Source organism: Athene noctua, chromosome 1, assembly GCF_965140245.1.
Source record: "Athene noctua chromosome 1, bAthNoc1.hap1.1, whole genome shotgun sequence".
Lineage (NCBI taxonomy): Eukaryota > Metazoa > Chordata > Aves > Strigiformes > Strigidae > Athene > Athene noctua.
Genome location: NC_134037.1, coordinates 124,634,159 through 124,658,021, shown reverse-complemented (window position 1 = coordinate 124,658,021; position 23,863 = coordinate 124,634,159). Strand labels below are relative to the sequence as shown.

Below are 23,863 nucleotides of genomic sequence, written 5' to 3'. Positions count from 1 at the left end.
TTATACCCTAACTATATGTTGGGTGAAAAACTACTTCTTTTGCTTGTTTTCACCCTGATTCATCATTTCCTGGGACACCTTGCACTTCTTGTGTTACAAGAGATGGTAAATAATTACTCCATATTCACCTTTCTAATTATCGCACTCATCATTTTCCCTGTGCTCTCCCATGCTGTTAGCACACACAGCAGCTTGGTCCTTGTGTCTGTGTGACCCCCATGCCTTCAAGGGCATCCTCATCACTGCTTCAATGCAGCCCTTATCCAGGTGTCTCCCAGGAGCCAGAAAGTTCAGGGATTTGGAGCGAATGGACAAATACAGAGAAACAGCCATTTCCCCTGACTTCTGGACTGACCGCAGGCTCCATCATCAATCTCGCAAAAGGAGACAAGGAAAATGTTTGCAAGATGCTACTGGAGCAAAGAAGAGGAGGCTTCCACGTAGCAAAGCAAAAGCTCCTGACAACAGTGCTTTAATAGGTTTTGGTTCCATCTTCTGCCCATACCCTTCCAAGCAGTGCCATTGCTTCTATCAGGAATGAGGAGGCAAACAGTCTTCCAGATCATGCAGCAGACAGTATCACAAGCCTTTGTAAAACCATGTACAACCAGAGGATCCAAGCCCATATTTTGAGGTTACTGGTACTTGCAACACACAGCCACAGTCTAGAGCAATGCTCTGTCAGCAGTCAGCCAGAAAATAATTCAGAAGGGATCATACCAGGAAGTTTTATTGTGATTCACACTGAAGCAGGAAACTGCCATTAACTTTTTATTAGGTACTGGAAACCCACGGCCATGTCAGAAGGTGCTAGGAACCCTCTCTTGGTCTGCATATCTCTTAAGATGCTGAAAATAGTATCTGAGCCATCAATTACATACTCAGACTCCCAAGCAGCACTCCTGAGCTGCTTCTTACTCATCCTCCTGCACTACACTGAGACACTGGCAAAAGAGGCTAAGACAGACAACCCCAAAGAGTGGTAGGACTGGCACAGTCATTGCCATGGCAAATGAAGACAAAAAGCCATAGAAAAATTTTGCTTCACAGTTTTACAAACACCTTTAGCTTTTTAGTTAGCTTGGTATTTTATGAGGTGTTTCAGATGCTTTTTGAAATGGACAGATATTTTAAGCATTATGGCTATATTAAACTTTTGGGTTGAGAACAGTTTTTACAGCATCCTATTTATGTTGGAGTGTACATTATCAGGATCTGTAGGTGCTGTGAGAGAGAACTCGAGCAAAGCCAGCATCCCGTTCTGGGGCACAGGCTCCTCCAGCTCCCCCATATGGATAGTGCTTCCTTCAAAGCCTCTGCTGCTGAGGGACAAGGAACCATCTTGGGAAACAGTGGGGCTGTGCTTTCCCCAGCTGTTTTAAATTAAGTCCTTCAGTGAGGGGTCTTGCAGAAGCCATCTGAGGATGACATCCTCCAATATAAAGACAGCTCAAAGGGGTGCAGAGAGCATTTCACACCCATGTGAAATTGTCAGCGTGCCACAGCTTCTCCAAAACCACTGTTGCTTTTCACCCACCGAACAATCCTTACTTGTCTCTGCCTGAACACAGGACTCCCGCTCGAGATTTCCAGTCTGGGGGGAACATTAAATGCCAGCATGGAGTCCAGAGCAGGCCAGATGGCTGTGACTGCATAAATACTGAGTGGTACCCTGGTATGCTCTCAATGGCTGGATACACAGCCCTGGAAAGGGATGCATGGTGCATCTCATTCACCATTTGAAAAGCCAAGCAGGATCTCAAAGTGACAAGTCAAAAGTTTCACAAGCCAGAGAAATCAGAGAGTCCCCCGAGCGTCCCAATGCAACAGCAGGGATTGCAGCTCCATCAGAACTGTGGGCTCAGGGAAGCAAGACTCTTTTTGCTCCTTCCAGCAAACAGGCCTGGGTTACGGGTGATGCTGCCCACAACCAGGGCACAGGCCAAAGACTGTGACACCACGTCCCCATCAGCTGCTGCTGCTGTGGCTGGTCACTTCGGCTCTGTCCCAGCTTCTGCTTGGCCCCTGACGTGTTCATGTACCCACAAGGCGGTGTCTGGACACAAATTTAGGCTCTGTGTCACCAGCAAGGACACAGCCCATCTACAGTGCTTTGAAAGCTTTGTGATGGGAAGCGGTGAAGAAGGGGAGATGACAGTGTGACTGCCTCTAGTTTAAACCTGTGAAAACACAGGCGGTTATCAGCTGTGAACATGACAACCCGAAAAATCCACATGAAGACTGGAAAACTAACTGCAACCAAAACCTTCAGGATGGCCCTCACTGATCAGAAGACAAAGGGATTTCAAACTCCCCCAAATCTTACTCGCTAATGTCCATTTCTAGGGGACTTCAAGCCCCAGTGGCCTTTGCACGCTTGTCTGAACCAGTCTGAAAAAACAGAGCCTTGTGACTTACAAGGCAAATCACTACCCAGGTGAAATCTCAGATAAAGGATATCAGGTACTTCCAGTAAACCGCTTGGCACCTATCCACATAGTAAAATAAAGCCCATGAAAAATATTTTGTGGAATACATTCAGGTGATGAATTAGGGAAACGAATCGGCTCATGAACACTGCAAATGCAAATAGAGAGGCTAAATTTATCAAACGAATTACCCATTTGATACAGGATTACTAAGGGCTAACTTATGATTCCTTTGCTCATACTAAGGACTGATTCAGCCCCAGTGAAGTCTGCCATATTAAGCAGAGAGGATGATGCTTCTCAATACAGTACAGAAATTACAATCTCTGCTTAAGAGTTCACTCACGTATTAGTGCAGGGATCTGCCTTTTTAATACAAGGCCCTTCATTCAGCCATTTAGACAGTTTCCAATTTGATTCCAAGCCTGGTAGATCTCTTAACAATGAATTTCCTCTGCAATTGTAATATATTTGCACATTTATGCACAACTAGGATGCTGTGCATCCTCCTGAAGTAACAGGAGGATTAGTATGAGACAGGAGCTCTTATCCATGTGCCTTGGGTAAGGGGGACAGTGCTCTCGTCAACCAGGATAAAAGCAGAACATGCATTAAATGTCATAACCTGGAATAGAGGGGAGAGGAAGATTCTTTTCCAAGATCAAGCAATTTCTCTCTCTTTTTCCTAACACCAACTGGTGATATGGCTCCAAAAAAATGAACAAGCTCTTGTGCTCAGCATCCTTTCATTAGCTCTAAAAGGACACAGAGTCTAAAAGCTTGCATCTTCCATCTATCAACTGGTCTAATAAAAGTGCAAACCTGTCGTCTCTCCAACATTTTTAGCGATACTTTAGTGAAGTAATTTTGTTACTCTGTTTAAAGTAGTGAGAACGTAATATAACCTTGAAGGCTGCAGCTTCAGAGTACGTGCCCTTTATAATGTTATTTTGGTCGAAAGAACATTTTCAGAAAAAATTATTCTTCTCTCCAATCCACTGATAACAGGTGGTAGATTTAGAAATACTTTAAGCATTACAATTTAGAGATAAACCTTTCACAATATACAACAGCCACCATGAAAAATAAGCATTTGCCAAAGGTCCTTACAAGATTATCTATCTGTCATATTAAGTAGGTAGGTATACACAGTATACAGGAGGAAAAAAAAAAAAAAAAGGTATCTTTGCCTCCAGCTGGCAACTGTTTACAAATACTCTTAATTTTACTCGTACGAATAGCATCCTAGAAGTACGTATCACTGTAAGGTAAATGTTGGTAAACCTAGGTTTTCAAGGGAGTCTGTATTTATACCATTTCCTGGTCAGTCTTATAAATACATATATTTAGCAATAAAAGAAATGCCTAGTATCCAGGCTTTATGCAAAATTCTGTTAGAAGAAACAATGAATTACAAGAGAAAAAAAATGGTGCAAATACCAGCTCCTTTCCCGGAAAGCTCATTCATAATACTAGTAGCAATGAATCCAGCGATGTAAGAACTACACATTTGAGCCAGAACTGCAGGCAAGGATATTTTATTTGCCTGAAAGATATGCAGCAAGACATTCTCCCGGATTAAGCAGACAGAATTTCCTAACACAGCTGAAGGGAGAATGGCTGGGTTATCTCATTCTACTAGCAGATAGGACTCATTTGGTAAAAAGAAAAAAAAAAAAAAAAAAAAATCACTGTAGCACCTAACATATTAAACCAGTGATCCATCTTAAGTACATAAGGTTGGTTGTTCTACCGAAACACGTCTTCCACCCTCTCTCGTTTTCTACCAGGACATACAAAAACTTCTCAGCAAAACCCCAGAGGTTAAACAAAAAAATTTTGCGTGGACCAGAACCATTTACTTTCTAAACCAGTGCTTTTCTGGACAATGACTAGGATGAGATCCTAAGTCTGAATTAAAGATTAAGTGGCGCTCCTCCTTGGAGCATGCTGGCTTTGACTCAGATTCTGTACAGGCGACTGATTACTGAGATGAAATCAGAAATGCTGAGACTGTGACAACCGGTCTGTTACTGAACAGCTTTGCTACACTTCTAAGATATGAAATTACTTAGAAGTCTGTCTCTTCCCCCTATATATTTAAAGTTTGCAAATCACAAGGCTTTTGGCAGTTGTCTTAATATCAGTACTATTACTTGACTAATTTCTTCGGCATTCCACTTGCAAAATAGGCCTAATGATATGTTCAACTAATGGAACAATTTCCCTATATCTATATTCCACTTACTCTAATGCACTGAGGTGTAACTCTAGCTTCATTTCATTATCACTTGACTAGCTCAAGCACTTGGATGTCTTTTTGGATTTATTAATGCACCGGCTTTAAAGTAATAACTATTTATGTATATAACTCCATGAATATATTCTTCTTTCTAAGCATTTTTGTCCACATCTATTAAAGTGGATGTATTTCATAATGTTTCTGAATGCAAGACACACTTTAAAAACGTCTTGATGTTTTTTTCTCTAAGCTGAAAGCAATATCTCAGTGTTATTCTCTCCCGTGAATGTTCAGATAGTGTCCTATCAATTTAAATTTAGGGCAAGTCTATCCTTAAAGACTTTCATTTCACTACATTAATAGATTCACTTAAAAACAAAACCAAACCACCAGAGTTTTGTCAATTCCTTCCACAGCCTAAATATCAGGAATTTATTGCCAAAGGTAGAGACAGTTGCTAATTCCTTCATACAGAAATATGGTGACTAAGTCCTCTGTGCAACAAACCAGTCCTGCAGAGAGATGGAATATCCCTATAGTAGGAGAGTCTGCTGATAACTTGTCAAAGCCTACTATGTTAAATGAAGATGGCATTTCACAAGAGACCAGAAAAAGGAACAAGCAGCAGACATGATGGTAATCTGGTGATCACCATCCAGACCTTGAGCTAATGTTCCCATCAGCAGGCTACAGGCAATTCAGGATGGGACTTACTTCAGCTGACATCTGTTTAAGTGGTGGTACCCTGTGGAAGAGTGTTAATTCAAGATGGCAAAGCAAGCTGGAGACTGTTTATTAATCGTTAGGGCACTCCTCCAGGAGACAGACCCAGATACTGATCATTTCTCCAGGGACACTAATGGAGAGTCATTTGGGTAGCCTGTATCTTTCCTGCCTCTTCCTGTCTCCTCCCAAGTTGAAGATCTAAGTGGCTCTTATAAGGGCACACTAAATGTCCATGGTGATACAAGATGTTAAAATCAGATCTCCCAAATCACTGACTACTGACCTAACCACAGGAAATTCTTCACTGAGTCAGGGATAAAGTTTTAGATGCTAAATTGGATCTTTTTAAAGCGCCAGCTCACCAGTCAGTAGGTGGTCATATCCTTCTGGAAACTAGCATCGTTAAGGCATATCCAAACTAGTATTCAGACTTGCAACAGGGAGCGTATGAAAATGGGTCCTAGAATCTTCTAGTAATTTCTATCAAATTGTGGCTGCTGAGAACTAAAACATCTTTTCTCTGGACAGCTGTCTGCATAAGCACTGGATCAACCTTTTGCATAGTCACATACCTGCAAACCACAGGATTTGCTGAACCTTAGAGAGTCCCCACCACAACCACCTCTTTATGGTCACATATCAAATTCCCAGTTTTAGTTCAAGCAAAAAAATTGTAAAAACTTTCCATGCATGAAAATAAACATACTTTTGAAACTATAGTACAACTGATCATCTACATAATGTAGCATCTTTATATAACATGACACCCAACCACACATGATCTCTGTAGACAGGAGTTCAACAACGTCAGGTTTTGAAAAACCAAAAAAAGAAATCTCCCATCTTCCTCTCTTTTCCCCTTTGGGCTTGCCATGCTTCAGCTCTGAAGCATCTTCTTGTCTCTCAGGTTTTAACATTTATAACGATACCAGGCTTTAATCCATGATTTCAGTGACCTTAACAATGAAGGTGAGTACTAATACTCTAATTTGTTGACAGATTGACACTGTAGTCTACTCTCACTTAATCTGAAGGGCAGACACAGAGCCAGCAACAGTAGGCAGGGTACTGCCACTTCATCCTGTGTGTTGGGGTACACCGCCAAAAAAAAATAAAATCACACAATGAATGGATTAGACATGAATGCGGTCTTTGAAATGCATGTTCAATGTGCTCCAGACAAAAATATGATTATTAAGCAGTTAGGCACCATTCTATACTACCTGAATAATTCAACAGGTTTTTAAGTTTTAGCTGCCAATCATTGCAAACTGGAGATTACAAAGTCTTCTACAACAAGCTTTGTTCTAGTGAGATGAGACAGAAACATCACAATTTCCACACTACCAGCCAAAGCAAAAGGAAAAAAAAACCACTGTGGCCACTGTGACAACGCGGTCCTGTAGAATTACTGGAGACTCACAACACACCAAAGCTCTGCTTCCTATTACTCAAAGGTGCTTTCTACCAGACAGACAGCATGGGGACTATTTAAGTGACTGCCACTTCTGAAATGGGTGATAAACCAAAATACTAAAATCTGGATCTTGTCACATATAGTAGGACTGATGTCATAGAAAACAAAATAAAATGGGAGAAGGTCAGGCTTGATAAAAAAACCTGAACACAGATTTCTAATGATATATGATAAAAATAAATCACAGGCATATGGGGGGGAGGGGATTAACAAATTTACTCTCCACCAGGTTTTCTTAAATTCTAGAAAGTAACCTCCTGTGTGAAACGTAAGATGAATGGCTAACATTTCCCAAGTGCTCCAGCGAGAGCCATCTTTCTCCCATTCATTCTTGCACAGGGACAGCTCAAGTTTAAAGTTCTCATTCAGACACAGTTGGGCTCTAACCCCTGCGGTATCTTTTCAGACCCGGAGAAACCCTACCAGCATTGTTAATGAAAGAGCAAAGCATGTACAAAGTGTATGGAAAAGCAATATACACTAGGAGCTATATACATTAGTGCAAATAATTTTTTTCTCAGAGTCAAGAGACCCAGTGCCACGCACCAGTTTTCAGGAGCAGATATGGATACAGCAGAAAATGAAGAAACGAGCTGTACTGAGAATACAAAAGCAGGCCTGGATTTTGCAAAAGCAGTATCACAAGTAGTTTTACCGGTTCACAAATTTTAAATGTCTGCATTTGTCCAGGATCAGAGCCTCTATGTGCAGCTGATCTTTAAAGAAAGTTCACATTTTAATATTTGGGTTAGGCAGGGAAAGAAGAAAGGATGCCAACTGTTGTCTTTTTGCTGCATAATTTTTTAAAGTCAGATGGCACTCAATTATTATACCTACCTAGAGGGAAAAACTCGCCCATTTTCTTCTTGAAAATTTTGTAGTCAACCTCCAAAAAGACACAGAAGATGATACGATCCACCTGTAGGAAACAAAATTATTCACGGTGAAATGATCGCAATCATAAACTTTGGCAATAATAGTTAATAAAAGCAAAGAAACTTTTAAGCCAACATGCTTTTATGCTCCAGGCAAGCAAGAAAATATCACAGGGATGCATGTTTTGACTTTATTGTGCATCTGTGTTGTAATTTATAAAATAACATTTGCGAACTGCAGCTCACAACTGTATTCATTGTTAACTGCCTCCTGTTTATGCAAACCACTCTTGAGCACAGTATAAATGACTTTTGGCATTCTAGATGAGTACTGGGATGCAATGTTTGATGAAAGAGTCACATGGGGGGCTTCTAATAAGCATACAAATGAGTAAACGGGTAAGCAAAGAGCTCTTTTTCCAATCCTTGTCCGACAAACCTATTTGCAAAACCATTTAGTATTTTAAAATGGCTTTAAAAGGTTTCATGCGGTTTTAATTTACATGAAACCACTTGCTCTTGCTATAATACAAGTAGAATGCAGCAAAACCAAAAGCTGATTAGATGACAGGTAGCACATGGGGTAAATAAAACATTTAATATGCCATCTACTTAGCAAGGCTGAGCATATCAATGAAACCACAACCCATAATGTATGCGCCACCCACCAACGATTTCAAATAAATTGTTTGGGAGATCACTGTATGTGAAAGGCTTTTCTAAAAGAGACCAAAAAAACAAAGCCAAACAAAATAAAAACCAAACAGAATTCCAAAGCCTATTTAAGACTGAAAAACACCCACACTGGACTTCACTCTAGCCTTGCTATTTATTTGTTTTATCTGTTTGCATAGCCCAGCACAAATTGCCTCTGCAGCCAAAACCCAGCTCCAGGAGGGAGTTGGGGAAGTCGAAAAGACCCTCCCACGGTTGAGCTGAGGGACCTGCAACCTGATAATCCAGTTTTTCTCTGCAGTGCATGAGAGCTTAACCAGAAAGGGATGAAGCCCAGCAATAGGAAATTCAGCATGTTGGCTGGCATTATGCTGTCCTCATGTTTCTATGGGCAAAAAGCAGATCTGCCGTAGCAGAGCTTCTCAGGAACACGTTTACACATACTAGAAAAAGCTCCAGCCTCCCACCTGCAGGGAAACTGGCGGGAGGAATGCTCTTTAACAATGCCTTCTTTCCCTTACTTTCAGTAGAAAATGCTGTTCATTTTGCTAGAGCTGCTCTTCGAAGCAAAGTACAAGTCTTGGCTTCAAAGATACCATTACGCTGAGGAGCTCAGGATGTCATTTTAGAGTTCATTTTGGAGCAGCCTGGTAGAATACGAGGGAAGAAGAAGGGAACAAGAGCAGGCAATAATCGGTTATGCTGCGAAATGCTAGTAGTGGCTAACAAGGACATCTCTGAATTAAAGCTGACTACAAAACCTGAGAGAGCAAACTAGGTAGGAAATACTAGACTGAAGGTCCAGGTTATATGGGAAGAAAGGGGCTTGTGAGCAGGAGAGAAAGCAGCTTGGTGGGGAATGCTGCTTGCTGGGGAAGCGTATTGGCAGATTTGTGAGCTAGAAAACTGCCTGTTGCTGTCTGCTCATAGGACGTTCACAGAAACAAGCTGTTCTGTGCATCCCTCAAACAAACCAGGCTAGACCTTAAAAATACGCTGGACTGTGTCATCAACTACTCTTCACAAGGGATAGAATAAAGAACCCAAATACTAGTTAAGTGCTCCAGCCAGAAAGCCGTACTCATCTGTGTACTCACAAATTTATAATGTGAAGCACTGGTGGCAAGAGGTGCATGAGAGTTTCCACCTAAGTAAAGCTGCTCTGTGTTTTTTTAAGGGGGAAACACTAGACAGTGAATGCTTAAATTACATTTACTGGGAAAACTGGCTTAGGAGAGTGTTGGGGTGATGCTAGATTGTTATCTTCTATTTCTGCCTCCCCAGCAGAGCAGATAGTCAAGCGCTACAGTGATAGGCCCAATATGTGAACTAGGACAGACAAAAGAGCAAGGATGGAAACTTATAAACCAGAGGAGGAATGATGTTCCCACGCAGAGTAGTTCTGAGTCGTCTCGCTCTCTCTATAGTCTTATATTCTCTGCTGAAAATATTACAGACGTTTTCCTCATTTTACATAGTTCAAGTTCTCAAGGTGCTCCCTTTACTTTTATTTATTCTCTGCAGTTCACAACGATAAAACTTCTGCAGTCCTGAGAATTTCTACTACTTCTAATATAATTCCTTAATTTAAAGATAGGGAATCTCTCTAGAAACGGAAGACTATTTCAAAACTTCTAGCCTCCTGACTGTATACATCCTATATATAAACCTGTTCGATTTCTTCCTGGTGTGAGAAAAAGGGCTCTATTTTTAAGTATGCATAAGATATTGTGATGACAGCTGAAATCCTGTGTTTATCTGATTGAATGGCATGTGTTGGCAGATAGTAAATCTGAAATTAAACCATATTCTATCATCCTGCCAGTCATTGACTATTTTCTCTAACATCCCCAGCTAAAATAACTTGAAAATAGGTACAGAAGGTAGCCCTTGTCCTCACTGTTCCTGTTCCAGCTACAATAAGGAAAGGTTTAAGCCAAGTGACTCCAAACCTGCCTTTGCCTGCTTGCTCACAAAAGCTCAGCAGGCCTTTTGGGATGTGCACTTATGAAAGCTGCTTCTTATTCAAAGAGGAAATCTCTCCTCTCATGTGGCTAGGAAATACCAAATTGATGAGACGTTTCATGTGGCCCTTTTACAGAGGGCAAGGAGTAGCCCCCAGGGACTCCCCCAGGTGTGCCCAGGGAGCCCCCAGAGCCTTTTGTAGGTGCCCAGCTCCTCCACAGCTGACCAAGCACCACTCAACTGCAGCAGAAGTTTAAAGGAGCTGCAAGTTGAAGGTATTAAAGCTCATCCTTGATTGACAGATCTTTTTTGGAGGCCGGTATTAAAATCACCGTCCCCTGTCAAAGCCTGATTAAATTCTGCTCGCTTCACAGCTATGAATAGGTGGATCAAAGAACCCCAAAATTAAGAGCGTTGCAACACAGGAAGAAGGGAGTTAAATTGCATGAGCTGTTCACTTAGTAGGCAGCTTCACAGCTCAAGGCTGCGAGTACATTGATTTTTTTTTTTTTTTTTTTCTTTATTCTTGGGCCCAGCTCTCCTTGCCAGGCTCTATTTGATTCTGAGGGGGATACCTTCCTGGTGGTTTTTTGTTAGCTGCACCTGATAAGGATCAGTAAACTTCTAGGGCTCTGCATGGCTCACAGGGCTGAGGCTGTTTTGCAGTCGAATGGACCCAGAGTCAGTCATTAACACCAGGATTTTACAAGGATACAGCCAAATCTCATGAACTGCAAACCCTTCCACTGGGTATAAAAGCACTGCTGGTCTTAATACCAGCAGCATTGATCTTAATACAAAAGTAGCAAAAATATTTCCTCCTGGTTTTGTTCAGTGGGGTTTTACTTGTTTGTTTTTTCCCCAGTGAATGTGAGAGCACTTTGCATCTGTTGAGTTTTAGGTTTATTGGTGGGTTAACACACCTTGGGTTAGTTTGCTCATAGACTCCTAACGGTCTAGAAGAGCCCCATGGGAGGTTGGGGTGGGTGGGTGCTCAGCGACTGCATCGTCACTGCAGCATGAGAGCGATGAAAAGCTGCTGAGGGTCCCCCAAACCTCGTGGCAGACCTGGGAGCTTGCACCCTTCCACAGCAGCCGAGCTCCACTGACAGACACAGCTCTGCCCACAGAAGGCAAATGCAGCAAGATGGACATGTATCGCTTGAAGAAATAATTGCAAGCTTCACCATATCTAAAGCCACAATAAAACAAGTGTCTGCTGATGCTTTCTGGCACCTTTACACTCTTTTTTTTTACGAATTATTTGAGAAGAAAAAGCACCCTGCCTTCCCAGCAAACTAGAAGTACATGCCCTAAAGTTCCCTAAAGGACCCTTCCCTCTGCTGCAGCATGGCGAGGGGACACTATGAATACAGGCACATCTGTGCGTGCAGCCACGGATACAGGAGTCTACACTCTACCTATGCACATTTTAGGATCCAAAATGTCTCTGTTTTTATCTCAGCTCTTTTGTTGTGGCCTCTGGCAGGTCATCCAATTCCTTTGACTTAATTTCCCTACCTCCTAAGGGGACAGTAATAGTTGTGCATTTACACATCGCTACAAAGATGTATTGCCAAGCACAATCCACAGGACATGCCAAATGTTGTCATACGTATAGCTGTATGCATACCCAGGTGTCAAGCTGTATAGATCAAGCACAGATGTGAAGCAGAAAACTGATCAAAAGACATTCTAGACTATTTTATCTAATGGGCGTTTCTATGTCACTGCCACCTTGTGTCCTAACAGTTCACAACGAAAATAAATCCAACTTAATTTCAGCACTCCCAAGTATTTCATGCATATCCCCAGTACCAAGACATTTATCCAGCTGGCAGTGACTGTTTTTTATTATATGCAACAACAAGTTTCATCATAATTTAAATCTTACCAGAAAATACACAATAGAAAAACAATGCTAACTTGTAAAAAATGTTTCCCAATCCCAAAGCAAATTAATGGTAACAAACAGTGAAGAGAATGAAGCAGCTTTCTGCTTATTGTATGCATAGCAAACCCCTTTTATGAAATGCCCTTGCCTGATATGATCAGGATCTATTGTAAAGGTGAACACCAGAAGGTTGCTGTAACATTTGGTTTATCAAACATTTTGTGGACTTAATTCAAACCCAGTGAAGTCAACGGAGGCTTTTCTCTGACTTTAGCATGCTTGGATCAGTGCCTATACACCATAATACCAGAAGTAACATTTGGCTCCTTAAGAATTAAAGTTCTTCTGATAATCAAGTTTTGTTACGCTATCTTCAGATACTTTCTCAAACATTTCCTTAACAGTCACAGTTCAGAACTGCCTGTACCCATTAAGAATCCTTGACTACAGTGCCTGTAAGGAAGAAGCCCTGAACCTTCAACTGTGCCACAATCCCACATTTTCCCTCTGTTTGGACCACAGCTGCTCAGGCAACTCTGTTGGCTTTCACTGCCCAACAAAACTTCCCTTGTAGGATTTCCTTTTAGTCCCTTGTAGGGACCTCATTTTCCATCTCTCTCTTTTCTGGTTCCTCCCTGCCCAGGACCAAGCTGATGCACTGAATTGGTTACGTGCAGAGGTACGCTTCAGAGAGATTGATGTCTGTTTCTGCCTCCTTGAAGTACTGGGAAATGATGCTCCTGATGCTGACAGGCTCCCCCTTCAGCCTACCCTCTGCCCAATCTGATCCTCTGCTAATATTGCAACCAACTAACAGATGGAAATAGCAGCTTTGTAAAATAACACAGGCATCTGCAATACCCCTTGCAGCAGTTGTGATCCACTTTGCCAGAGGCACTGCCTTTCCTAAGAGCCATGCACATCTGGCCAGCTGTCCTTTCCAGATAGCAGTCTGCCTGACCAAAAAGAAAGAGCAGAGAGGACTGCATCCCACTTGGAAATGAACCGTGGTGAAGGCTAGAAGTTTTCACACTCTCCTTCCAAAGGTGAATGCTTCAGTTCCCTTTAAAAGCTACTCATTTCACAGCACCATAAATTAAAATTCAGCCTCTTGGTACTATTACTAATTTCACAGAAACCATTAAAGCATAGAGCCTAGCTGACTGTCTGCTCCTTTTGGCATGACATCATGGTCTATAATTGCAGAATTACTCTCAAAAAGAACTTTAGTCAAGTATTTATGGCAAATACAAAGCTTCGGCGCCGCTTCCATCCTCATAACAAGATTTAAGCAGGGCAGAGGTGTCAGACTGGTGATACGGTGAATTTGACAATCAACGAACTGTGTGATAATGTTCACAAAGCAGTTCACCTAGCCTTAAGATCTTTACACCTGGCCCAGCTTCAAATCTCCCGAAGATCTGAGCCAAACCACCCTGCTGTTTACTTGAACTTGCAACCACCCAAATGAGTCCAGCTTCAGGCAAACAGGCAATCTCTAGGTCACCCTTCAGCCCTGGTGGTAGAGGGAGAAAGACATACTCTCTGAGAACAAAGCTCTTTGATTTTCATGGATTTGAGTTTTGAGATTCTTTGCATCCAAATCAAAAATGTAAATAAAAATCCGCATTACTGTGAACCTCCTACAAGTAATGGTATTAAGGGAGCGTTATGATATCACATCAAGAGCAAATTTCTGTTAAGGACTAGCTGTGAAGAAGCAACTCTTGCTTAAACCATCATATTACTTAGGCAGTCGTTGAAAGAAAAAATAATACAAAACACATGAATTATAAAATGATTTATGCTTATCACAAACAGAGTGGAATGTTTTCTATGGTGGTCTTGCTGAAGTTAAAAACCAGAAAGTTATTATTAGTGCTTTAATATCCTACTTCCTGATGGAAAGCATACTTTGCTTGGAGTGAAAGATAATTAAAATTCCAAAGGCAATTTTAAAAAACCCAACCCAACACATAACAAAAAACCCACCAGAAATTTATCACAAGTTTAAAATATTAATACAGACAACATCCCAAAGGAATGGCACATAAGGCTTCGCAGCAATCCCTGTCTCTAAATCAAAATGCAGTAGCAACACACTTATAAATGAAACTCAAGATAAACTTAAAACACGGTCAGAATGTCTTTCCCTGTCTGTTGTGCCTGTTCCTACAGCTCTGCTCATATTCAACAGATGAGGGCAAATTACTCCCTGGATCACACGGGTACCAGACACACCACTGCAGTTGTCGCTATGGCACAAGCCTGTCTCCATATTACTGAAACACATTAGAAACCATAACACTTTCCAGTGGAGAAGCACTTCTACCCACAGACCTCAAACACAGGTAAGCATTACAGTTTTGTGATAGTGCTGATAGATCTCTGCCTCCAGGTGGAGATTTGATGTGCCCAATGTCACAGAGAACAACAGCAGCAGAATTAGACCAGGACCCTGGGATTTTTTTCTCCCGTTCTCACTCAAGCAAAGATGCTACAGAAAAAAAACCAAAAGTCCTCTCAATGACCACAAGCAAAGTTCACAAGCTTCACTGCATACCTCCGGTCTTCTTCTGGCATTCCCTTTCGATGTACCTATGTATTGTGGGAATCAATAACGATAACTCTTTTTCCCTAATACGTTGGTTGTTTTTTAGAGGTTACTCATTCTCCATGACAGAATTCACTCTGTGTCTTCAACACCTTTTTAATACAATGTATTATTCACAGACAAGTAGACTTGGACTGGCAACTGCCTTTTGGACCTGGCAACTCTTTGTGCTGAGATGTTACTTTTTTGAGTGAACAAAGCACCTGCCAGACAAGCGGAGTGCCTGTCCTAAAGAAACAATCTGGATCTAAAAGAGGAAATTATGACAACATTTTCAGAGGAGTTTACAAATGGTCAGCCACAAAATTGTACGTGTTCTGGTTACTTATCTATTGCATGATTATATGACAAATAAGACATGAGAGTCCTGCAGTGCTAATATAAACACAGACAGACTATAAAATAACCAGTAGTTAATAGTACACATGTGGGGTTTTGTTCAACAACTAAAAGTTTTTCAGTTTCCTAAAGGTGAAAAAACTTGTAAAATCAGTCTAGGATTTAAAGCAACGTCTCAGTATGTTTCTTTCGATGGTCACTAAAACTTGTCAGGAAAGGGACAAGAGAGTAGTTTAAAAATGCATTTGTTTTTACCAAGACATCCATCAATCCACACAATTCACTTTTATGCCACACAAACACGATGACATAAAGCCCATTCATCTTTTGCAGCTTAATACCTACTGTCCTTTGAAGATACATGTTTGGAATATCTGAAGGCGACCTCCATTTTTCACAGTTACCAGTCATAGGGCAGCTGACACAGCCAAGATAATCCTGTATTCAGCGAAACGGGGGGAATGAATGGATTCTGATGAATGTAATTTGCTATCTCAGTGACAAATGGCAAATGTGAAGAGAGGGTATGCATGCAAATATAACTGCGTTAAATAAGGGCTTGTGAAAGATAGTACTCTGAAAATATCTGATAGGCAGTTTTACAACAACCATGCGTTTTTGAGGAGATAAATCATCAGCTTACTTAAAGTTATCATTATATCCTCATTGTGCATCTCCACTGAATAAGATGACATTGTGGCATACAATCAAGCAGGGCGTTGTAAGCCCACAGGCCAACTTTTTGCACCACATTTTATCTTACAACATAAATTTTCTCAGTATCTTTTTAGTACATTTTGGACTTAAACACCCCAAAGTTCCCAAAGATTATGAGCATCCTAAGCCAATTTGGGCATCCAACATGTGGTAGACTAATTCCCAGAAAATGCCATGTTCCACTACTACCAAAAGCTCTTTGCTGGATCCCCTGAGGCTGAGGTGCCACTTTGGAACATTCTTTTACTCTTAATGTTTTCACCAGTTTGTTGTAGTAATAATATCTACCAATAAAATTTCCACTCCTTCCCGGGGCCAGCAGCAGAATCAGCACTACCTTGCCATCATCTTTGTGGCTGTTGCAAGATTCTGAATATAAAACAGCTTCAGGTTTTAAAACCACACAAAGACACCAAGTGATGGTTCCTCCTACCCTTCAGACAGGTTCAAGTAATTTAGGTTTTTAGGATGCTAAGGAGGAAGCAGACCTGCCTGAGGCTCAGGACCAACAGAGAGAGCAATGGGGATTCATGTCCTGGAAAGCAAAGCTCCCTACTGCTGTGCTGCAGAGGCAGGGGATGGAAGTGACTTCCAGGCACTATGAGAGGTCTCCAGGTCCCTGAGCAGTGGGAACCACATGTCTCTCAGTCCCCAAAAACTCTGCCTCCCTTGCTCTTCCCTGTGGCAGGGGTGGGCATCCCTTCCTGGCACAGAAATCTTGGTGGCTGGCACAGAAACATTTATTTATGGCTGTGCTGGTGAGAAGCCCTGCGCAGGCTCCTGAGGATGCACAATAAATGTTTGAGCTGCAGAAAGAGAGCAGAAGAAACAGTTCCTCGAAGAAGCAGATGATGGCATAAATAACTTTTTAAGCATGCTGTTACAGGCAGGGCAAATTTGCAGTTATGATAAACTCAGCAACAATTTTCTCACCGAGGTTGTGCAAAGGTTTCACCTCACCTTGGGGCTGGGGTATTTTAAAACTCTTGACTGCTGTCACTTGGGCTTTTCACATTATTTTGCAAATCACTGACAGATAAAAAAATTCTGGCTTGATCTTACAAAGCTGGTTTAAAATTCAACTTATTGAAGTATTTCCAACAAAAGAGACCAGATAAGCCCCACATACAAAATTATACATGCACCTAGAACCTTAGAAAGCTTTGCAAAATACCTGATTTGATGTACAAGTCCCTTAAACCTAATGCAGTTGAGAGAGGCTCCTGAAGGAAGCTCGCACTGGGTATTTCCCTTGTTTGCCACTGAATTTTCTGTAATCATTCTCACCTTCATCCTACATTAACATTCATGTTAGTTACTCTTTATCCTAAAACTGTTGACTTCAAAGGCGTTTTGGATCAATGCAGCTAAGTGTTTACCACCCTGGTGGGAAGACAGCAGCAGCACTTTGGACCCTAAGTTTGTCTGACTACAGCTAGATTTTCAAAAATTCAACAAGTGTCATAATAACTACCCTTTCAGGGATGAAGAGTGCTAAGTTAACCACTGCGATCATCTGTAACATGTTGCAAGTTCTCCTCCCCAGCACCTCCATATATTCTCTATCCTTCATTTGAAGAAGAACATAGGTAGAGATAACACTGGTGTGCAGTCAATAACTCCCCACTGAGGGGACTAAAACTCCTGTGGTGGAAGCAAAGTGAAGGGATAACATACCTGCTACCCAGGTTATAAAGGAACAATATACACACAGAGTTTGCAAAACTCTTATTCAAAAAGTTTCTTGTAGATAAAAAAGAGCCCTTCTAAAAAAAAGTAATAATTGCTTTCCCAAGAATACAGGCCACATTGCATAACTTGAAACAGCTCTGAAACCACTGCTTGTACTGAAACCTGGACTGAATCTCATTTATGTAAATATTACCTCATCTCTCTCCTTGAAGAACATGTTTTACGATTAAGTTATCTGTCATTTATAGATCAAATTAAACTCATTAATGCAAGCTGTTAAAGACCATTTTTAAAGGACAAAGGCTGATTTTCTCAAATACTGTATGTCTCTCATTATAATGATATAGAGAATCCTTTTTGACATCAGAAAAAGACAGAACCAGACAGAAGAGGAAACTATTAAATTTCCAGTACTGCTAGAAAAAAAACCCCACTTCCATTCCCAGGGTGCTCACTCCAGTGTCTCTTCCAAAAAGGAGATCAACTCAGGATCATTTGCTTACTGTGTGTCAGGTAAAGTATATGTAATTACAAAAAAAAAAAAAAGTCTATTTATCTCCTTCCTACACAAAAGTTCTTTCATTTTTTTGTAGAAAGTCACTTCTTACAGTCACAATTACACTCTATTCATGCCTGACACACTTAGGTAGGTATGACAAAATAATGAATGGTTTTGTTAAATAAGAATGACGGTAGAATGATGAGTTATTTTCACAAGATTTTGCAATAGCTGATTCCCAACATCCTGGAAGAAACCAAGTCAGGAGTCTGTATGATCTAAATGCGACCTCTGCAGTGTTTCTGGCTACTCAGAAGAGAGATCAGGAGAAACAATGAGCAGTGAGACAAGAAAATTTGATGTGAATACTTATTCCCCAAGAACTCAAGAACTTGAGCCGGCGACTGGGTCAGCTTGGGGAATGGCTGTACTTCAGAGCCTGCTCTTGGGATATTTGTACCTGTGAAAGTCTGGGACCAGTAAGGAAGAACTATGCTTGAGAGCACATGTGATTATAGATTTGGCATGTGAGCTCAGTCTGCAGTTCAGCCAAAATGTCCTCATGTGAAAGGTCATTAAGCCAGCTTGATACAATTGATGAATGTCTTCCACAGAGGATACTGCAACTTTAATATAGGTTGTTTAGGAAAAAAAAAAAAATCTGCTGGGATATAAATGTCAACTGTATGGCAACATTTTTCACAACGATTAGGAAGAGAAAAAAAGATTCATCTCTAAGGGATCACTTTTAAATTAATTTTAATAGATGGTAATGGGCTGACAGTTCTCTGAAAATAGCCAGCAGATGTTCCAGTGCTTTACCAAGTTCTGATGTCTAACCTTGGGTACACCAGTTCCACAAAATCTATCTTCTGGACGGAGCTCTGTTTCTGCAGCTGGAATGCTAATGATGGCTCTTGGTGGTTTCTGACTTCTACCAGTGTTTTTATTTCTGTGGCAGATCACAGCACACAAGCCACAGAGGCAAGTAAGCCCAGATGTACGTTTTATTAGAAAGGCCAAAAAGATATTTTATTTATGGCATGTTGCTATCTACAGATAACCTTCGCTCTATCTATCTGCTCATCATAAGATAAAAAGCATCTAAATTACTAAGATGTTGCTCAAATACAATTGAGAACATTAGCACAATTTATATGAGCTGTCAAATGCACTGATGCATATAAAGTCTCCAAAACCATTTATTGTCAAAATGTCAATGCTAAATGCACAAAAATGTAACTTACTTTATGCCATTAATTAACTAATGTTTGCACAGCACTTTGAAAATGTAAAAGCACTTTGAACACTGAGAGCTAAGCAGTATTATTTTTACTTGTGTGGACTCACTGTATGAATCATACATAATAATCACCTCTTGTGGAAAGTATTTTTGGTCCACAGCCAAAACCTAACCTGAGATTTGGCACTTCTATTCCGTAAAGCATCTGTAAATGGTCCTGTTCCTGTTTCAGCTGGAAATTTTCTGCAACACATTCATTGCTGAGTTCTTCACAATATGTACCGGGTATAAGGTGCCTTCACAGCTTTGTAATTAATGTTATATAGCAAGACAGCAAACATTTTATTGTATTCTCCTCATTTGCTGCACACATTTGAGAACAGTGGCTCACTAGTGTCAGCTGTGACAACTCCTCTTTGATCTGTACAAGATGCAACAGGCTTAATGGATATAACACAGGATTGGGATTCCCTTTCACCTTTGTGAGAGCTGTAGCTCTCAAACTATTTTGTGATCTCCTGGTGAAAAGCATTACATAAGAACTAGACGGTATCATCATTATCCATCCTCACTCTGCGATTTCCTCCCCTCTCATGACCCTCTGTCTGGGCTTTTATTTTCCCCTCTTACCCTTTGTGACTGAAGAGATACCATGACCATGACTTTGACTTCCCAAGTGAGAGCACAGAGAGCTTTTACAAGGTCAGACTTTATACTGACAAGCACATCTGTTGCATCAGCCTTGAAAAAAGTGTGCTTGTGCAAAGATGGGATAGCCAAAGTTGCCTCTCTGTGATCACATTCATGGGGGAAATCTAAGACTAAAATAACCAGAAACCAACAAAACTTCACCATTCTGCTATTGTGATTAGTTAACAAGAACGGTGATGACTTACAGCTGTCCTGAGTACCACCTGCAATCAGGTCATCCCCATGTTTCTAGAGAGTTTGGCTTCTTGGCTGACCTGGTGGTGATATGCTCCATTATTGTTATGACTCTCAAATCAGGAGATATTTTATGCATGCCTTGTATTTGTTTAAACACATGTCTATCCATAATATAAATTAGTCTACGTGGGATTAACCTAGCCAAGAATTCCTCTTCTACAAATCTGTCTGGATGTTCAGATTTAAAGAGTTTTAAAGAACCTTGTCTGCAATACACCACACCCATTTCCTATTAACAACTACCCTACTATACCCTTGATAGCTGAGAAGTATATTCAGCGTCGGTTTTTATTCTCAAGCTAACGGAGAAACTAAACCAAGAGTGGGAAATATCTGATGTGGTTAACATTGATCTATAAATCTTGGACCTATTTTCTCCACTTGAGATGGAGGAACTAATTTTGAGATTTTTAAAAAGGAAGAAAAGAAAGGAAGGATATTTGAACCGACTGACTTTGAACAGATGAAACATTTTACAGTGTTTACAGTGTAAGTTTACAAACCGCTCTGGGGCTGCCACTCTGCATATCACATCCATAAGGTAAACACAGCGAGATCATATACTGGCTCCCAGCATCGTGTGGCTTTGCAGGACTAGCACTCAATTCAGTGCAGCTGCCGAGCTGGGCTCTGGAGGGGCCCCACGCTCAAAAGCGAGGGGTGCACCGAGCCTGTCGAGAGGGAGCTCAACTGCTGCAAATGTTGTTCAGCACCTGCTCTTATTCTGCCTGTCTCTGTGGTGAGCTCTCAGTCTTTCCCTCTCAGAAAGCAACATCTTTATCTCATTTTAGCTAGGCAGAAAAAGGGAAAAATGCGGGGAGGGCAGAGGAGAGTTGGCTGCTGTGAATGGAGTGGGCTGGCCCTGCTGTAAGTCAGTGTAGCTGCCGGGGGGGCTACAGCAATTTACAACAGCAAAGTCTCACGTCTGGTACCTCACTTTCATGCAGTTGCTCTCCAGGTTCAGTAATTCGTGGTGTTAAAAGTCTGTATGGTACAGTCAGGATTCCAGATATATACATTATTCAATAATAATAAACTACAGACTTACGTAATACTCTCCACTGCCTTTTAATCTGCTGTAGGTGGAGGGGGAACAAAAGAGAGAATAAAAGCACATCTCATGCAAATGTTGTAAATAAGCCATTTCAACTAAAATAACCAACTCCCATAACAGACACGAGTCTACCAGGCACCTCTTTTCAGTAACTCCCAGCAATTCCCAGCTCTCTGCAACCTTGAGCGCCAAGAGGACGGGGAGTCCTTGAGCTCATAGTCAAGGTAATTTGTGGCACTTTCCTCCATTACACAGCCAGGATCTGACTGCAACACCTACAGAGACGAGCGGTCCCATTCCGATTCGTTACTACTGACTTTGCCAGCAAGTACTCATGGAGCATCTGCAAAACTGATCTCAGAGATGACTCCAACTGCTTTAGCTTTTGACTCTAACATTCAGTAGTCCTATGTTAAAATCCACATAGCATGTCTCTATATTTGCATTATTCATGATTATCAAAACCAAATTATTACTTGCTGTGGATCACATAACACCCACCCAAAGCTCCACGTTTTTGTATCTGATAACTCACCAACAAATTTTGCTTCTGTAAGTCTAGTGTGCTGAGCAGTAACTTGAACACATCTAAATCTCTGAAAAGCTAAATCAATTTTCTCACGTATTTTCTGTTATAAAAATATCTGCTCCGGGGCTGTGATTTTTATGCCAAGTTTCAAAGCAGAATGACTGTATACAGTTAAATTACAACCCTCTAAAATGGGGATTTACAATACATATAATGGAAGTCCTATAACTATAACATTTCAAATGTGACATTTCTACAAATGCCAGTTTTCAAGGGATGTTATACGATGGTTTGAACTGCCTCCTGATCCACGGCAAGATGATGCTTTCTTGGAGGACAAAGACTCATTATTTTCTGATTATTGTACAGAATGAAGATGGCATCTTCCTCCTTAGGAGGCAGCTCTGCCTACTAATAAGAGATCCTGTTGGAGTGTTAGGTGATTGAGCTTCTGAGGGACTAACACAGTTTTTGGTTAGTACGTGTCTCATTCTGTCTGCAGAACTGAAAACATACTGTTGCTGTAAACACTATATTTACATCCTTAACCATTCAAAATCATGACAGCAACTGAAAAATCACAGCATTTCACAAACTACTAATTGTTGGTATCTCTTCTGCCTTGTCATTTCTGAGCTTTTGGGAACTTGGGTCATGTCTTTACCTGTGTTTTCCAACTACAAAGACTAAAACACATTAAAAGCACACATGCGCAATAGCTTAAAAAAAAAAAAAAATCTGCATCTCGTATGCCTCCAAAGATCAGGCTTTCAAAAAAACGTCAAATATCACAAGAGTTGGCAACAATATAGACTGCGCTACCCATACCTCAGAAGTACAGGAACACAAGACAACCACCGAAGCAGAGGCATACAGCCAAGTTGAAACTCCCTGATATGATTTGCAAGGTTGCTCTGGCTCTGACCTGTTCATACTGAACTCAGCCGGGCTTCTTTGATTATGAGGGGACATGGGTCAGGCTTTCCAAGATGGCTCTTGCACACTTCTGCCTCCATGGAAGAGAACAATGGGTCACATCCCTCCTGCCATCATCTGTATATAAGCGTCTCTGCATGGGTATCTTCTCTTTACTCCACTAAAAAGGGAGGCGGCTTTTTTTTTTTTTTTTTTTTTTTGTAGAGTGGGTCATTTTCTCCTGAAATATCCAACAAAAGACTCTGAGGAGTTGAAGTAGCAGCAGAAGGAACAGCTCTGGGAATGAGCTTTTTCTTACTATGTGCCCCAGGACATACTGTCACTTGGATTTCTATTTCTAGGCCTCTTTTCCCTGCTAAGCTCTTCCACCGGAGCCTGTGGTGTTGGCACTGGGGAATAACACCAATGCTATGGAGGACCTGCTGCAGCAATGCTGCCAGGCACAGATGAGCAACTTCGTAGCAATTGGCTGTAGCTCACACTCAAAAACCTACCACAATCCTGACACTTCCTCCACTAAGTAGCAAGAAAACTCCAAAATAATCTTGAGAGGATCCTGCCTCTGGCCTTGGAGGCCTTCTGTGGGAGCTTCCATATGAGGTTGCAACCTAACTCATTAAGTTTACCTGGGAAGTTAATCACTTCAGTAATATTGCCTGTTGCAAACTCCTGCAAGTGCATGTTGCTTGATTTGAGAGTCCACAGTTCAAGGTGGTGAGTGGGGAAGTGCTGCAGACAGGATTCCTTCAGTGAGTATCAGTACGACTCAAAAAGAAAATGTTCGCTTTTCCGTAAACACCCCAGCCACGGACAGGTTTTAAAGCTTGCTACTAAACATGTTCTGGCAACAGAAAGTAGCTATTAAAAATATTTTCAATCAGAGGAACTGAAACATGCTCTCTGTTGAAATGAGACAAGTACACAAATCACTGTTTTTAGAAGTTTTTATGGTTTTTTTACCCCATCATAACATTCAGAACTGTCTGCTTCCCTTTTATTCATGTTGTGT

The 23,863-nt window shown here is 41.1% G+C and overlaps 1 protein-coding gene across 4 annotated transcripts in view; it reads right to left on the bottom strand.

The window, feature by feature from the left end:
- MACROD2 (mono-ADP ribosylhydrolase 2) overlaps positions 1 to 23,863 on the bottom strand; it is an 890,001-nt gene that overhangs the window by 83,717 nt on the left and 782,421 nt on the right. For all 4 annotated transcript variants that reach the window (XM_074917676.1, XM_074917770.1, XM_074917932.1 and 1 more), the window contains exon 9: positions 7,712 to 7,793. In XM_074917676.1, coding sequence (XP_074773777.1) covers positions 7,712 to 7,793 — 82 coding nt within the window. The remainder of the gene's footprint in view (positions 1 to 7,711; positions 7,794 to 23,863) is intronic.